This window comes from Aspergillus neoniger (assembly GCF_003184625.1).
Source record: "Aspergillus neoniger CBS 115656 unplaced genomic scaffold BO87scaffold_9, whole genome shotgun sequence".
Taxonomy (NCBI): Eukaryota; Fungi; Ascomycota; class Eurotiomycetes; order Eurotiales; family Aspergillaceae; genus Aspergillus; species Aspergillus neoniger.
In genome coordinates, this window is record NW_020291137.1 from 468,435 (window position 1) to 481,035 (window position 12,601).

General features: G+C 49.4%; 8 protein-coding genes across 8 annotated transcripts; 4 read left to right on the plus strand and 4 right to left on the minus strand.

Moving 5' to 3' along the window:
* The first annotated feature begins 99 nt into the window (after positions 1–99).
* On the plus strand, positions 100–2,575 carry BO87DRAFT_374733 (taxilin). Its single transcript, XM_025622853.1, has 5 exons — positions 100–685; positions 767–1,041; positions 1,119–1,267; positions 1,323–1,566; positions 1,637–2,575. The coding sequence occupies exons 1-5, from the start codon at positions 547–549 to the stop codon at positions 2,141–2,143; spliced, it is 1,314 nt and encodes a 437-aa protein (XP_025481863.1). The 5' UTR covers positions 100–546; the 3' UTR covers positions 2,144–2,575.
* On the minus strand, positions 2,510–3,976 carry BO87DRAFT_354803 (NAD(P)H-dependent flavin oxidoreductase). The gene is made up of 2 exons (XM_025621298.1): positions 3,841–3,976; positions 2,510–3,775 (listed from the first exon to the last, which is right to left on the minus strand). The coding sequence occupies exon 2, from the start codon at positions 3,702–3,704 to the stop codon at positions 2,664–2,666; it is 1,041 nt and encodes a 346-aa protein (XP_025481864.1). The 5' UTR covers positions 3,705–3,775; positions 3,841–3,976; the 3' UTR covers positions 2,510–2,663.
* A 678-nt stretch (positions 3,977–4,654) lies between these two features.
* Positions 4,655–4,996, minus strand: BO87DRAFT_374735 (uncharacterized protein; the record flags this gene model as incomplete). Its single annotated transcript, XM_025622854.1, has 1 exon — positions 4,655–4,996. One exon carries the CDS (start codon positions 4,994–4,996, stop codon positions 4,655–4,657), a length of 342 nt encoding a protein of 113 aa, XP_025481865.1.
* A 1,130-nt stretch (positions 4,997–6,126) lies between these two features.
* Positions 6,127–8,147, plus strand: BO87DRAFT_330509 (DNA-directed DNA polymerase delta subunit POL31). The gene is made up of 5 exons (XM_025620302.1): positions 6,127–6,251; positions 6,332–6,515; positions 6,619–6,750; positions 6,806–7,754; positions 7,813–8,147. The coding sequence occupies exons 1-5, from the start codon at positions 6,217–6,219 to the stop codon at positions 8,112–8,114; spliced, it is 1,602 nt and encodes a 533-aa protein (XP_025481866.1). The 5' UTR covers positions 6,127–6,216; the 3' UTR covers positions 8,115–8,147.
* A 182-nt stretch (positions 8,148–8,329) lies between these two features.
* BO87DRAFT_354810 (uncharacterized protein) lies at positions 8,330–9,320 on the plus strand (the record flags this gene model as incomplete). Its single annotated transcript, XM_025621299.1, has 3 exons — positions 8,330–8,444; positions 8,508–8,587; positions 8,673–9,320. The coding sequence occupies exons 1-3, from the start codon at positions 8,423–8,425 to the stop codon at positions 9,318–9,320; spliced, it is 750 nt and encodes a 249-aa protein (XP_025481867.1). The 5' UTR covers positions 8,330–8,422.
* A 973-nt stretch (positions 9,321–10,293) lies between these two features.
* On the minus strand, positions 10,294–10,701 carry BO87DRAFT_303732 (60S ribosomal protein eL38; the record flags this gene model as incomplete). The annotated part of the gene is made up of 2 exons (XM_025619256.1): positions 10,294–10,445; positions 10,638–10,701. The coding sequence occupies 2 exons, from the start codon at positions 10,699–10,701 to the stop codon at positions 10,294–10,296; spliced, it is 216 nt and encodes a 71-aa protein (XP_025481868.1).
* A 390-nt stretch (positions 10,702–11,091) lies between these two features.
* BO87DRAFT_374737 (uncharacterized protein) lies at positions 11,092–11,467 on the plus strand. Its single transcript, XM_025622855.1, has 3 exons — positions 11,092–11,156; positions 11,215–11,227; positions 11,283–11,467. Exons 1-3 carry the CDS (start codon positions 11,121–11,123, stop codon positions 11,408–11,410), a joined length of 177 nt encoding a protein of 58 aa, XP_025481869.1. The 5' UTR covers positions 11,092–11,120; the 3' UTR covers positions 11,411–11,467.
* Positions 11,468–11,626: 159 nt separating this feature from the next.
* BO87DRAFT_238305 (putative nuclear transport factor 2 domain protein) lies at positions 11,627–12,457 on the minus strand. The gene is made up of 2 exons (XM_025618820.1): positions 12,374–12,457; positions 11,627–12,315 (listed from the first exon to the last, which is right to left on the minus strand). Exons 1-2 carry the CDS (start codon positions 12,417–12,419, stop codon positions 11,873–11,875), a joined length of 489 nt encoding a protein of 162 aa, XP_025481870.1. The 5' UTR covers positions 12,420–12,457; the 3' UTR covers positions 11,627–11,872.
* Between the last annotated feature and the right edge of the window lie 144 nt (positions 12,458–12,601).

The following is a 12,601-nucleotide window of genomic DNA, read 5'->3' on the forward strand; positions in this document are numbered from 1 at the left end:
ATTAGAAAGGCGCCAAGAGAAGTTTTCAAAAGAGGCTAGTGCAGGTCAAGTGCGCATCCCCCCTCTTACGACTATTCAATCCTCCCCGGCAAGATCCTCAAGCCGTCCGGCGTTCATTAGTCGACTCCGTCGCCAAACTGTCTTTTGACTCTCAAGACACCCTGCAGGCTACTTACGCCGTGTGATTTCGGTCAGCTTGGCAGAACCGGGCTAGTAGATGGCCTGAGGGATCCATTACCCACCGAGTTCTCCAAGTCTGGGAAAAGGCCATCCAGGTTCTCCGCTACACTGGACAGTCGAATCACTGAGTCACTGTTGATTACAACACTCCCCTGTCTATCCGCAGCTTCGTCTTCGAATCGGTCTCGCTCCTGGTCGACTCGTTGCCACCGCTCCGTGGCGTGAATAGCGAATCCATTTCCCGCCAGTCCTAGCCAACCGTTCCGGCTTCGCAATTTTCGTTTTCGTGGATTAGCCACGCGACCACCGCCAACGCAATCGCTCTACGATAACTCGACTCGATCCCCATTCTAAAAGCTCGGAGCAATGTCTGCTGCAGCAATGTCGAAAAAGAACAAGGGGAAGAAGGTCGCAGACCCCAATGAGACATCCAAGCTCTTGGCTGCCAAAATATCGCAGTTGGAGCAAGATGCCGCTGGAGAAAAGGATCAGGAGGCCGAAATCGGTGCGTCTTTCTCATGAGTGCTGGAATACTTGGAGTAGTAGTTGATTCATGAACGGGGGGCTAATGACCGTTTGCCTATAGAGCGCGAAGTCAAGAAGGCTACGAGGGACCTGAACCAACTCCTTAGCAATATCGAATCTCCGATGACACGGCTCGAGACGGTTCATAAGAAATACACCGAACTACTGGCCGATATGAAGAAGCTAGATCGCGACTACTCCAAAAGCAAGAAGCGGGCCGATCAACTGCAGAAAGATCAGGACAAGGGTAAATCCGAGTTGAACAAAACCGTTACTATGAAGGATAAATTAGAAAAGCTGTGTAGGGAGCTTACCAAGGAAAATAAGAAGGTCAAGGTAGGTTGGTCCAAGCTCTACAGCACTACTATCGCGCTACATCACGTAGGGAGATGGCTAAACGAGATGGTTCATAGGATGAGAACAAGAAGCTTGAGGAGACTGAAAAGAAAGCGCGGCTTATTGTCAACGAACGCCTCGATTCTCTGCTATATGATATTCAAGACGTCATGGCCGCCAAAGGAAATCCCCGCAGTGAGAAAGCGGACATTGACCTAGACGAAGCGTGAGTTGCGGCTGTCAGCTTGATGTAGTCGGTTATTTCTGACTCTCTATCATAGTTTGCGCGCAAAGATTAAAACTATTGGCGAGAAGTTTGAAATGCGCGAATTACATTACAAGGCACTCCTTCGCAGCAAGGATGCCGAGATACAATGCCTTACCGCCAAGTACGAAGAGCAGCGCCGTACAGCCGAGAATGAAGCCGCTCGTTGTCGTGCTCTGAGCTCCCAGGTCTCTACCTTCTCGCATACCGAAGCCGAACTACGCAGTCAATTAAACATTTACGTGGAAAAGTTCAAGCAGGTATGGACCGATGTCGATGGCTTGCTCGGCCTCAGCCTCGTTTTGACCGCTGGTAATAATAATATCGCAGGTGGAGGATACGCTGAACAACAGCAACGAGCTTTTTCTTACATTTCGCAAAGAAATGGAAGAGATGTCCAAAAAGACGAAACGGCTAGAGAAGGAAAACCACACCCTCACACGGAAGCACGATCAAACGAACCGCAACATACTCGAGATGGCGGAGGAGCGCACAAGGAATCATGAGGAGTTGGAAAAGTGGCGCAAGAAAAGCCATCATTTGGAAGCACTCTGTCGTCGCATGCAAGCCCAGGGTCGCGGGCAAGGTCTTGCTGCGGATTTGGATGGAGATGACGAGGGGACGGAGAGTGAATATGATGAGGACTATGAGGATGAGGAAGATGATGAAGGAATCAGTGACGATGACTACGAGCTCGACAGTCCGGATGGCGACATGAATGGAGACCGCAATATTCCCCAGCAACCCGAAAAGCCAGTATTCGGACCTCCTCCGCCCCCGAATCTGCTGGAAGCGCGAGCCAACGGAAATAAGGCAATGATCAATGGATGCCACTAATGCAATTTTCATCAATGTCATGTTTTCATTGTTCATGTTTCCTTGGGCTTGTGACCAACAACGATTGCGAAGTCTTCGCCATTTGCGCTGGCAATGCCGCAATCGTCTCGGGTGTTCTTTACTTCTCTGTTCAGCTGCGTGGTAGTTGGCCTTGATGAGTTGAAAATATGCCTTCCTGAGAGCGTGCACTGACAATTGCGCAGTGTGGCGCTGGTCGCTCGGGGTCTCTCCTGTCTCCGTATGCAGATCTTGTAGCGGTTCGGCTCTTTAAAGATAGGTTGCCCTGCTCATTTAGGTTACTGTCCGCCTAGAATTGCAACATGCACCATCACAGCTGTGGAGGTTTTGCAAGTCGTGGTCCTAAGTTTTGTTCGCTTTTCCATTTCGTGTACTTGTACATGCTAGATCACTAACATCTAAACGTACTTATTACGCTATCATGAAAATTATTTGCAATACCAATATCATGTCACATATACCAGCATCCATGGAAAAGATAAAGCAGAGCCGATGCCTCCAATCAAAGTCTACTCGGCGGACCCTTAATATAGGATCCACCCTTCTTCAGCATATCCACAGCCTGCTGGACCATCTCCCGGACAATCACACCAGCAGGTTTGATCTCCTGAATAATCGCCGAAACATCGCCCATCAAAAACGGCACATCGACATCTTTATCGTTCTTGAAGTCATGTTCAATAGGAACGATACCTTGAGCCGTCAATCTAGCAATGTCTTCGGGGCGCTTCTCCCACTCCTTGATATATTCATTAGGAAGCATGCGCAGCGGCCTCCCAGAGATGACTAGCGTCCGTTTGGTCTCTCCATACTGCGCGCCAACAACAGCCTCCTTATGCAAGCGACTCGCACCACTTTCCTCCGAAGCAACAAACCTAGTTCCCACCCAAACCCCCGCGGCGCCCAGCATCAATGCCGCAGCCAAGCTCCGGCCATCATTGACACCACCGGCAGCAACAACCAACGCAGGCTGTCCCGTCAACGGGCTCTTATACTTCCTCGCCACATCCACCACCGCCGGTACGAGCACTGAAAACGGAATATCGCCCGTATGGCCACCTCCCTCACCTCCTTGCGCACAAACGATATCCACACCCAGCTTGAACGCCTTTTCAGCGTGCTTGGGTGCCCCGACCATGTTCATGATCAGGATGTCTGCGTCATGGAGCCGCTTAATGACGTGTTCCGGTGGCACACCAACTGCACAGACGAACAGCTTGGCTCCGTGCGAGATAACCACGTCGATGAGCTGGTCCAGCTGTCCGTGGGTGTAGTCATGATTCGTGGCCCGTGCTCCTCCGCCGACCTGCGGCAAGGCCAAATCAACGCCAAATGGTAGCGAAGGGTCTTTGAGAAGTGATTTGAGTTCGGTCAGGATTTCGGATAGTTGCTCGGGGGTATAGCCTAGCCCGCCAACTGTTCCGAGACCGCCTGCGTTGGAGACTGCGGCGGCAAGAGGTGCTCCGGATGCACGAGCCATGCCTGCCAGCAGGACTGGGTGCTGAATCTTCAGCAATGAGCAAAGGGGGGTCTGGAGAGACATGGTTTCCGGAGCGAGAAAAAGGGACTGTATAGTGGTAGTTTGATGGAGCTATCGCATAGAAAATTGACCGTCTAGCAATTGAGCAATGGGATGCGGTCAGCAACATACTCTTTGGCTGATAGACGGACAAGCCTACCTAATGGACTGTAAAGTGGGTTGATTTCAGATAGAAAATTTCCTCTATAACCTGAAATCGTAGCATTATGGACAAATCCATTGCTGGATGATTCCTTCCCCGAGCATAAGTATCCTAGTGCAGGGCATATGATCCGCGGTGAAAGCAGGGAGACTGGCTTGTGCCTGAGGAGCTCAAATGCGGGGAAGCGGAGCTCCAAGGCGTTAGACCCGGCCGGACCGAGGCATTGGCCTCTGCTCGCTCTGGCCACTCGGGCCACATTGTGCATCTTCCTGTCTTCAACTTGGCGCTAACCCCAGTGATCATAAGGACTGAGTTCCTGAATTATGCGGGGTTGTGTCGTGTGCATATTTTCGAGCTAGCACAAGTAAGTTGCTGCTATAGCCACTAAGAGACGTGTTGGTGGCCGTGGTTTGTTTACGCTCTTCATTTGACAGACACTATTAACAGATGTTGTGAATTTTGGACTTGGGCTCAAAGCTCTATAAATACTACAAGAAATCGCTAATGAAAGACACATAAACCACATGCCTGCAATGAGCAAATGACGTTATTGGGAATCAGAATAAAGCAGACCAAAGACCCTAATCTGACACAGCAAGTATGTTCACAGATGCAGTATACCCAGCAAAATTGAAAGCAAGAAGCTGACTGAAGTTAAGGTCATATCCTTATTTGCTGTCGCAGCTTGTGTTGCTTCCATGATCACCTGTGTTCCAGTCACCGTCCCCGACATAATCGCAATGTTCTTCCGTGGCCTATCAAGGAATCTATCAGCTACACAACTCTTTGCCAAGTGCACCACATGAACCGCTTACTCGTTTATGCCATTGCTTCCATCTTTCGATGATCCTTGTTTGATTTCTGTCGGTATACTCGTACCGGTTACTGTCGTTGCCGCCGTTTCTTCATTTGATGGTGCGGAAGTTGTTAAGACCCGGTAGGGATAGGTGACAGCAGGACCTGGGGGTGGCTGATAGTAGCCTACCGCGCCTTGAGGCGCTGTTGCAAGAGATCCTGGAAGGCTCCTTCTGAACAGGTTCGAGTGCAGGCCGCGTAAAAACGCGTCGAGATACGCTGAGGTGAGGATGCTCGCTATCAAACCGGCAAGTAGAAATCTGCGCAGCAGGTGGCCGAAAGGAAGTAGGACTCGCATTGTGACAAAAGGCCACTATCCGAGTACGAGAATTATCTGCAGTTAGCTGTCTTGAATATGGTTTAACAGTATGGGCAAAGAAACGCTGCCAAACAGGGAAACCAAGCCCATACATATTGCACTGGACCAAAGCGTCAACATGGATGGGGCGCATTCCCATCCATTCGGCATGCCACACACAATGCCACATCCCTCGCTGACAATTTTCATCTTCCGGTATCCCGATGATGTTTTGAGTCATTCGGCTTTAGTCGGATTGAAGGACACTGCTGCCACGGAGTAAACTTCCGGGAATCCATACTGTAGAATGAAGGAAGGAATGCTTGAGCGCTTTAACGAAGGGATGGCGCGCTGGCGAAAAATGGACCAGACCATCCATCTATCGAGTTTCAGGTTTAGCATACCATTCTTGGCGCAAGAATTGTCCGCGATAATGAAAGCAAAACGTAAGTCTTCCTGTCTCGTGCAAAGACCTTCTTATCAGCCAAGACAGAAATCCTCAACAGGCCGGTAGTGTCGAAGCAAACCGTCCAAGACCTGCTTATTTCCTGGCTTATAGAAGGTGAGTTCTGTATAATCCGGATGAAGGCGACTGTTTGCATATTCCTATCTCTGTTACGTTCTCCAGGCAGGGTCGATTAGTGTGTTCTTCTATAGCGGAGACCGGAAGGCGCAGATCAGGATACAGAAGGTTCACTGAAGTCGCAATTCCCGTCGATTCTCATTACAGCTACCGATTTATTGATGCCCTAATCTCACCGTATAAGGAGTCAGTTAGACTCGCAGTCATTCTTAATATAATGGTATGAAACCCAGTTCAGTTGAACATTTGTAGCTTGCTGAACAACGGCCTGAACAACTGCCATTGCATGTTCAAAGATATTGGATGATGGGGTAGTTCTATAAAACTAGACCACAATTGACATTAATATAATAAGGCACCATTGAACCATAATATGTAATAACAAATATGATCTCAGTGAGTTGTGAAGGACTTTGGCAAGTTGCTTGCTTTCCAGCGGTGGAGAACCCCAAAGCGGTACTGTAATTACGCAACGCCAAAAGACGCGTGATCGCGTAGGCGGAAGAAGCACAGGACAAAAGCTCCCAGCACCACCAACTGCATCAAACAACACCACTCAATTACGTTGTCGCTGTCGCTCATATGAGCTTACACTTAATATAAATATTCAAGTGTAATTAGATAAACGAAGGCCAGAATGGCAAGCAGCGACGAGTTCCTGCGCCCTCCCAGGTCCGTTCTACCGCATGTTAATCTTCTCGATTGTTGAGTTTATCAAAAATGGTCTCTAACTGTCAATGCCGCACCTTTAGCAATGAAGAATTTGACGCAATCACTCGTGTACCCTCGCATTATAACTCTCTAGATACATTTCGACTGGGAAGCGGCCAGGATCGGCATTACCAGCAGCAATATGGCGACATGTACTTCTTGCGACTGGCGAAACTCAAGCCCGCGGTTGAAGAGATTGCAGTCGAAGCATGGGAAGGTTTCAGTGTAAGACCGATCGCATCCATCCCATTTCGAAATCTCGGATGGGAGATCTAATAATATGCACATGGGAAATTGGTTCGCTGACATGTCTTGGTTCGGTGACCAGATCGCTGGAGAAAATGCGCGCCGCGTGGAAAGAGTCCTCGACGTGAGGCAGGGAGAACTTTGCTGGGTCGCAGGAACGATATATATGGACATGCCATTGAAGCCCAATATTTTGGACGATCTTACGAAAGAGGTGATATACTATACTGCCATGTTGCGTACGGCTCTCATTCTAATCCTGGCAATAGAACTATACGTTAGCACCACCTCCGCGACCGACCTACCAAGATCCTGCTCATCCGGAGTTAACACAAATCATGTTGGAAGATGAGTCCGGCCGACTGCGCCTGACTGGAAGCATGCTCCGGAATACGCAGCTATGTACAGGAGCTATCATTGCAGTCCTGGGAACTGAGAACGCCAACGGAGACTTCGAGGTTATAGATACCAAAGTGCCTGATTTACCGCAACAGCCCCGCAGATGGGGAAACGATACACTGGACGCACCAAAGGGAGCCAGCAAGGGTAAGATTGCATTTGTGAGTGGTCTAGGGATTACCGGAACTTCGAGCGATACTCTTGCTTTGGAACTTCTGGCAGATTATTTGCTTGGTTATACCGGTGGTGCTTCTGAAGGAGCACTACCTGATGCTTCTGCAATCACAAGGTTGATTATTGCGGGAAATTCGGTCGGAGCAAGCATGACTACGGACGTCAACGCCGATAGTTCTACAAAGAAGAGGACCGGTCCGAAGAAGTACGGATATGATGCTTCTGCTTATAATGCATCGCCTATTACACGGCTTGATTCTTACCTAGCGGAGATCCTGCCTAGTATGCCCGTTACACTAATGCCAGGCGAATCTGACCCGGCAAATTTCTCTCTCCCTCAACAGGGAATCCACCGTGCGATGTTCCCGCAGGCTAGGGCATACTGTGCTCCGCCTCCTGCTGGTGATAACAAGCAAGAGCCAAGTTGGTTCGACAGTGTAACGAACCCGTGGGAAGGGGACGTGGAGGGCTGGCGCCTATGGGGTAGCAGTGGGCAGAACGTGGATGACATCCTCCGGTATCTGAACTTCGCCGATGAGGAAGGAAATGTGGCCGATGGTGCTGGAGATATAGAGGCGAGGATGAGAGTTATGGAGGCTATGCTGCGCTGGAGATGTGGAGTTCCCACTGCGCCCGATACTCTATGTAAGCTCCTATTTGGCCCCTTGATCCTACTGGTGCAAATGCTGATTTCCGGGAACAGGGTCCTATCCATTTCAAACGCACGATCCATTCGTTATACAAACTTGCCCACACATCTTCTTTGCCGGCAACCAGCCACAATTCAAGACGGCTGTGATTGAGGGTGATGCCCCACTGAAGCTGAACGGAGCCGACACAGAGATGACAGGCACAGATGACGATAACACATCTGGCCCTCGTGTGCGCCTTCTATCTATACCCAAATTCAAGGAAACCGGAGAATTGGTTTTGGTCGATACCGAGACCCTGGAGGTGGAGGTGGTGAAGTTTAGTACATTTGCTGGACAACAAGAGCAACAATGAGCGGCTGATACCAATAGCATATATTAATGAGATATAAGTCTTATGAGCTACTGCTTTGTTATTTCTTCCTTTTCTTATGATTGAACAAACACCGTTATGCTGGCTAAACCGGAATTCAGGGCTATCTGAGATTCTTGCCTAAACGCGGGCGGTGCCAAGATCCGCGCGGAAAAGTCCCGACTCTTCAATTCAATCCTCTACTACCAAGTATCGGGATCTGGAGAACCAGCTACCTCAATAATAAATATTGACGTACACCTAAACGCACCCATCAGGCTACGGTCAACTGGTGGGCCAGGTATTTCGACATGCTCCTCAACGCCAAGACAGGTATATCGGAGCATTAATTGCATGCGCCACCACACAAGCAGGCTAATTAAATCCCCTCTATAGCCATTTCCACGTCCACGGTGCTTTTGGTTCCATACTCCAAATGGCACGTTCCAAGATACCACGAATGGATGAAAGATGAGGTAAATACGTAATCCTCTTAGACAGCCAAACCCCAACCGTAAATATTCGAATATTGTACCTACAATTACTGACCTGCCATATCAGGAAATCCAAGAAGCAACCGCATCCGAACCCCTCTCTATAGAGGAAGAATACGCCATGCAACAAAGCTGGCGCCAAGACCCAGACAAGTTGACATTCATTGTCTGTCTCCCATCACCATCATTCCAAGGAGAAACCTCAACACCCACCACCATTAAAGACACAGACGATGCCCCAGACCGAATGGTCGGAGACATCAACCTTTTCCTCCGTGTCGACGACGGCGAAGAAGGCGACGCGGAGCCCCAGATCATCGGGGAAATCGAACTAATGATAGCCGAGAAGAATAGCCAGCGCAAGGGCTTTGGGAAAGCCGCGCTTAACACCTTCCTACGGTATATCGTGGACCATGAAGCGGAGATCTTGAAAGAGTTTGTCAGCAGGGATGAGACTGCCGCGACGGCAATGAAGAAAGTTGAAGCAGTGCCTAAATTTGCTTGTCTCAGTGTGAAGATTGGTCAGGCTAATGAGCGGAGTTTGGCGCTGTTTGAGGGTGCTATGTTCAAGAAGGTTACCGAGGAGCCGAATTATTTTGGGGAGTTTGAGTTGAGGAGGGAGAGGGAGGCGCTGGGTCGGGATATGGTTGATGTGAGCTTGGAGAGGGCTGGGGTGTCGGGGTATGTTGAGGTGGGTTATGAGAGAGTTGAGTGATTATTGACTACTAGTGAGTGGTACTGTTTTGGATGTTGTTATAGATAGGTTGCTTCTGTTTGATAGAATACTGCATATAGTTCTTAGATCAGACTATCCAACTTTGACATCAGAGGGCAGGGGCCGTCTGACTGGGTTGTAGATCCGTTTGAACATACATCTTAAACTAAATCTCCATGCCCTTGGTATGGTTGCATGTATGTATGCTGTCATAGCAATCGGTGAGGGCCTCACAGCATGGTCCGTATGTTACACGATAGCTTACAGCATGCATAGCAACGTCAGCAACGCATACAATCCGCCCAATACTACCTACGAACTACAACCTAAAGAGTGGACAGCATTCCACCAAGGTTTGTTATGCCCGTCCAGACAACACAGCCTAACCAGAGCACAAAGCATTCATATCACATTATCGGGCGAAAGTCGAGGTATCATGAAATTATCAACTGTTTTTCTCCATTACGTTGTATAGGATGCAAAGGTGCTCCGACAAAGCAAGAACCCTTAGCAGAAAAGTTCCAGTCATGTAGGTCATCCGGCTTCAGTGAACCGTGAAGACATCCATCACAGTCCACCGGTAACCAGACGCGAAGAGACAACCAATCTGGTTCAGAGATCAATCACCCCTCCGTGTCGGCCCACAGAAGCAATCCTTGCCCGTGCCAATTTCCTAATCGTAATCGACATTTGTATTCATGCTCCGACCATATTCCATGCGCCGACGACCTCCTCGCCGAGTTCCAATCTCAATGTTTTGATGAAGGTATTTACAGAGCCTTCTTCTTGTCTCCCTTGGAGACGTCGACAACCTTGAGAGCTGTAGGAGAAAACAATTGATGTTAGTACTTGATCCATATGATGTCATGCAATATCCGAGGTCCACATCAGACATCCATCTCGAGTCGTAGGAAACAATCGAATCCGACGACATGTATCTTATTCCAATAACACCATCCAAAGAAATAGTCGATCAGGTGACGGGAGCAAACGCACCAGGGGGCAGGCTCTGCTTGAGCTTGTCGGCCTTGTCGGAGTCCTTCAGGACAAGGGTGTAGACGAAGCGGGAGCAGCGGACCTTGAACTTGATCTGCTGGTCCTTGGGGTTGCGCTTGATGCGAGCAGCTGTTCAACAGACAAGACCATCACGCGTTAGCCTCGACTTCATATCATTCATCCATCCCAATGATCCATTCCCATGTGCCCTTTCGATGATGGTCGGGTACCCGTCTCGAGCTTCCCCCCTCCTCAAAGAGCTAGCTCCGCGGAGCTTTCCACCTCATGATAACTAAGCGGCTAAAGGTCGGGTAAACGTACAGGACGCATCCTTGCGGCGGCAGACCTCGATGAACTGCTTGATGTCGGAGATTTCCTGAGGCATGGTGGCTAGTGGGGTTTGTGACTTTGGTTTGAGTAGTCGTGGATGACGGAAGGTTTGGATGACAATCGCGGGTCTCGAAGCTCGTCGGCGGGCGGTGCTGGCCGGGGGGGAGTAGTCAGCTAGCTTCTGTGGGCTGTAGGGTTGCCCCCCGGAAGCCCTTAGTTCCAGTGCCACGTCGTGGCGGGATATCCCGCAATTATATATGTGGCGGTGCACCGATAAGGCGGCTGCCTACGGATTACGGGGGATCGACATCTATCTATAGTGTTTTAGCCACCCTCCGTCTTATATCTACTGGGATATCTGGCAACAAGCTTGTTGTTCTTTTTGACAGATATCATCGCCTCCTTTCGCCTTTGTGACTACTATCAATACTTTTCTCGTGTATACACAGCAGGCGAACTCTAGTCCAGAACAAAATGCCGACGCCTCTGGATCGCGCATTAAACTCCAAGGTACTATACATCCAACCCCAGACATGATATCGGCGTCCGTAAGCTAATATGGTCTCAGAACCTATTTCTAGGTATATCCTTCTGAGCTGAATATTGTTGACGGAAAGTCCGATCTAAATTTGTCAGGGTTTGCCGGCATGGTGACTGCAGCGGCCGCTTGGGCCATCTGGGGTGGCGATATGTTCCCGGCTGAAGCTGACCCAACTGGAGGCACGGGATCGAATTCTTCTGTGGTTGTAGGTATACCAAACTGACGTCTAAAAGATCCGGAAAACTGGACTGCAGATGAAATGCGGACATGGCTTCGAGTTGTATGTTTTCTTCTTCCATCGTAAACAAAACAGTCAATGTCGCCAAAAAGAGCAATGTTTTCTAACTGTCACTCCAAGAGGGGCCTTTTGCCCAGCGAAAGCGCATCGCGTGACGAGTTACTCGAGCGCATTAAAGCAAATATGCGTGTACCGCGAAGATCTGCGGCCCAGTGATGAGATAGCAGTCGCTTTGTTTCGGGAGTCTTCGCTTGGCGTGTCGTGGGGTATTTCCTTGGATTTCTTTCCGTTTTCCTTCTGCGGCTCAAAATGTGTAATCGCGTGGTTGGATCATAGCGCATAATGTGTTTATCATGTCGTCACACCGCAATAGCAATTCTAGTAATTTTCGTCAAAGACATAGTAGAAGGCGTCCTCTTCCATCAAATAAACTTTGGTGTTGATCCTTCATACGACGAGTCGGAAGTTCTGGGTTTGGATAAGCCATTCTCGCTTGCGCTTTCCCTTGGGCCCGTCGGCGGATGGATTCGGCACCAGCACAAAGGTCTCGCTGAAGCCTCGTTGCGGCAGATCTCTGGACTCTCCAAAGCGCACATAGCCGCTAACGACCACCAAGATAGACATGTCCTTGACAGTCGTTTCAGTGGGGAGCTTCACTCCAGTGGATGTAGGTGTCGGATACGCCTTGTTGATAATCTGGCAATCGACAGACTGCACCTCATAATGCGTCGGGGACATTTGATTGACGAAAATTTCTTGGACAGCGGCTCCATCGGCGACAGCGTTTCCGTTGAAAAGGATCATGGCCGTAGGCTGGCTGTAGAACGAGGCTATCGTGGAACGGTTGTTCTCGAGGGCAGGGTAGAAGGACTGGACAAAGTCGGTTGCCGCTGCAGATTAATCTAAGTTAGAAATTTCAGGCAAGATGCCTCTTGTAACTCGACATACCATCCGTAGAAACCTTTGTCAATGTGTCTTCTGAAGGAGGAGCCATTGTGATTCGAGACTGTTTTTTATGGATTCCAACAGCAAATTCGGTAACCAAGCCAAGAGACTGTATATAGACCCTAATATCGCGAGCCTCAGACTCCTGAAAGCCCCTGAGTTGTCCAAGAACGAGTTATAAAATGGTGGTTGAATAGAGGGAACGAGGTAGATGCTATGTAAAGAATGCGC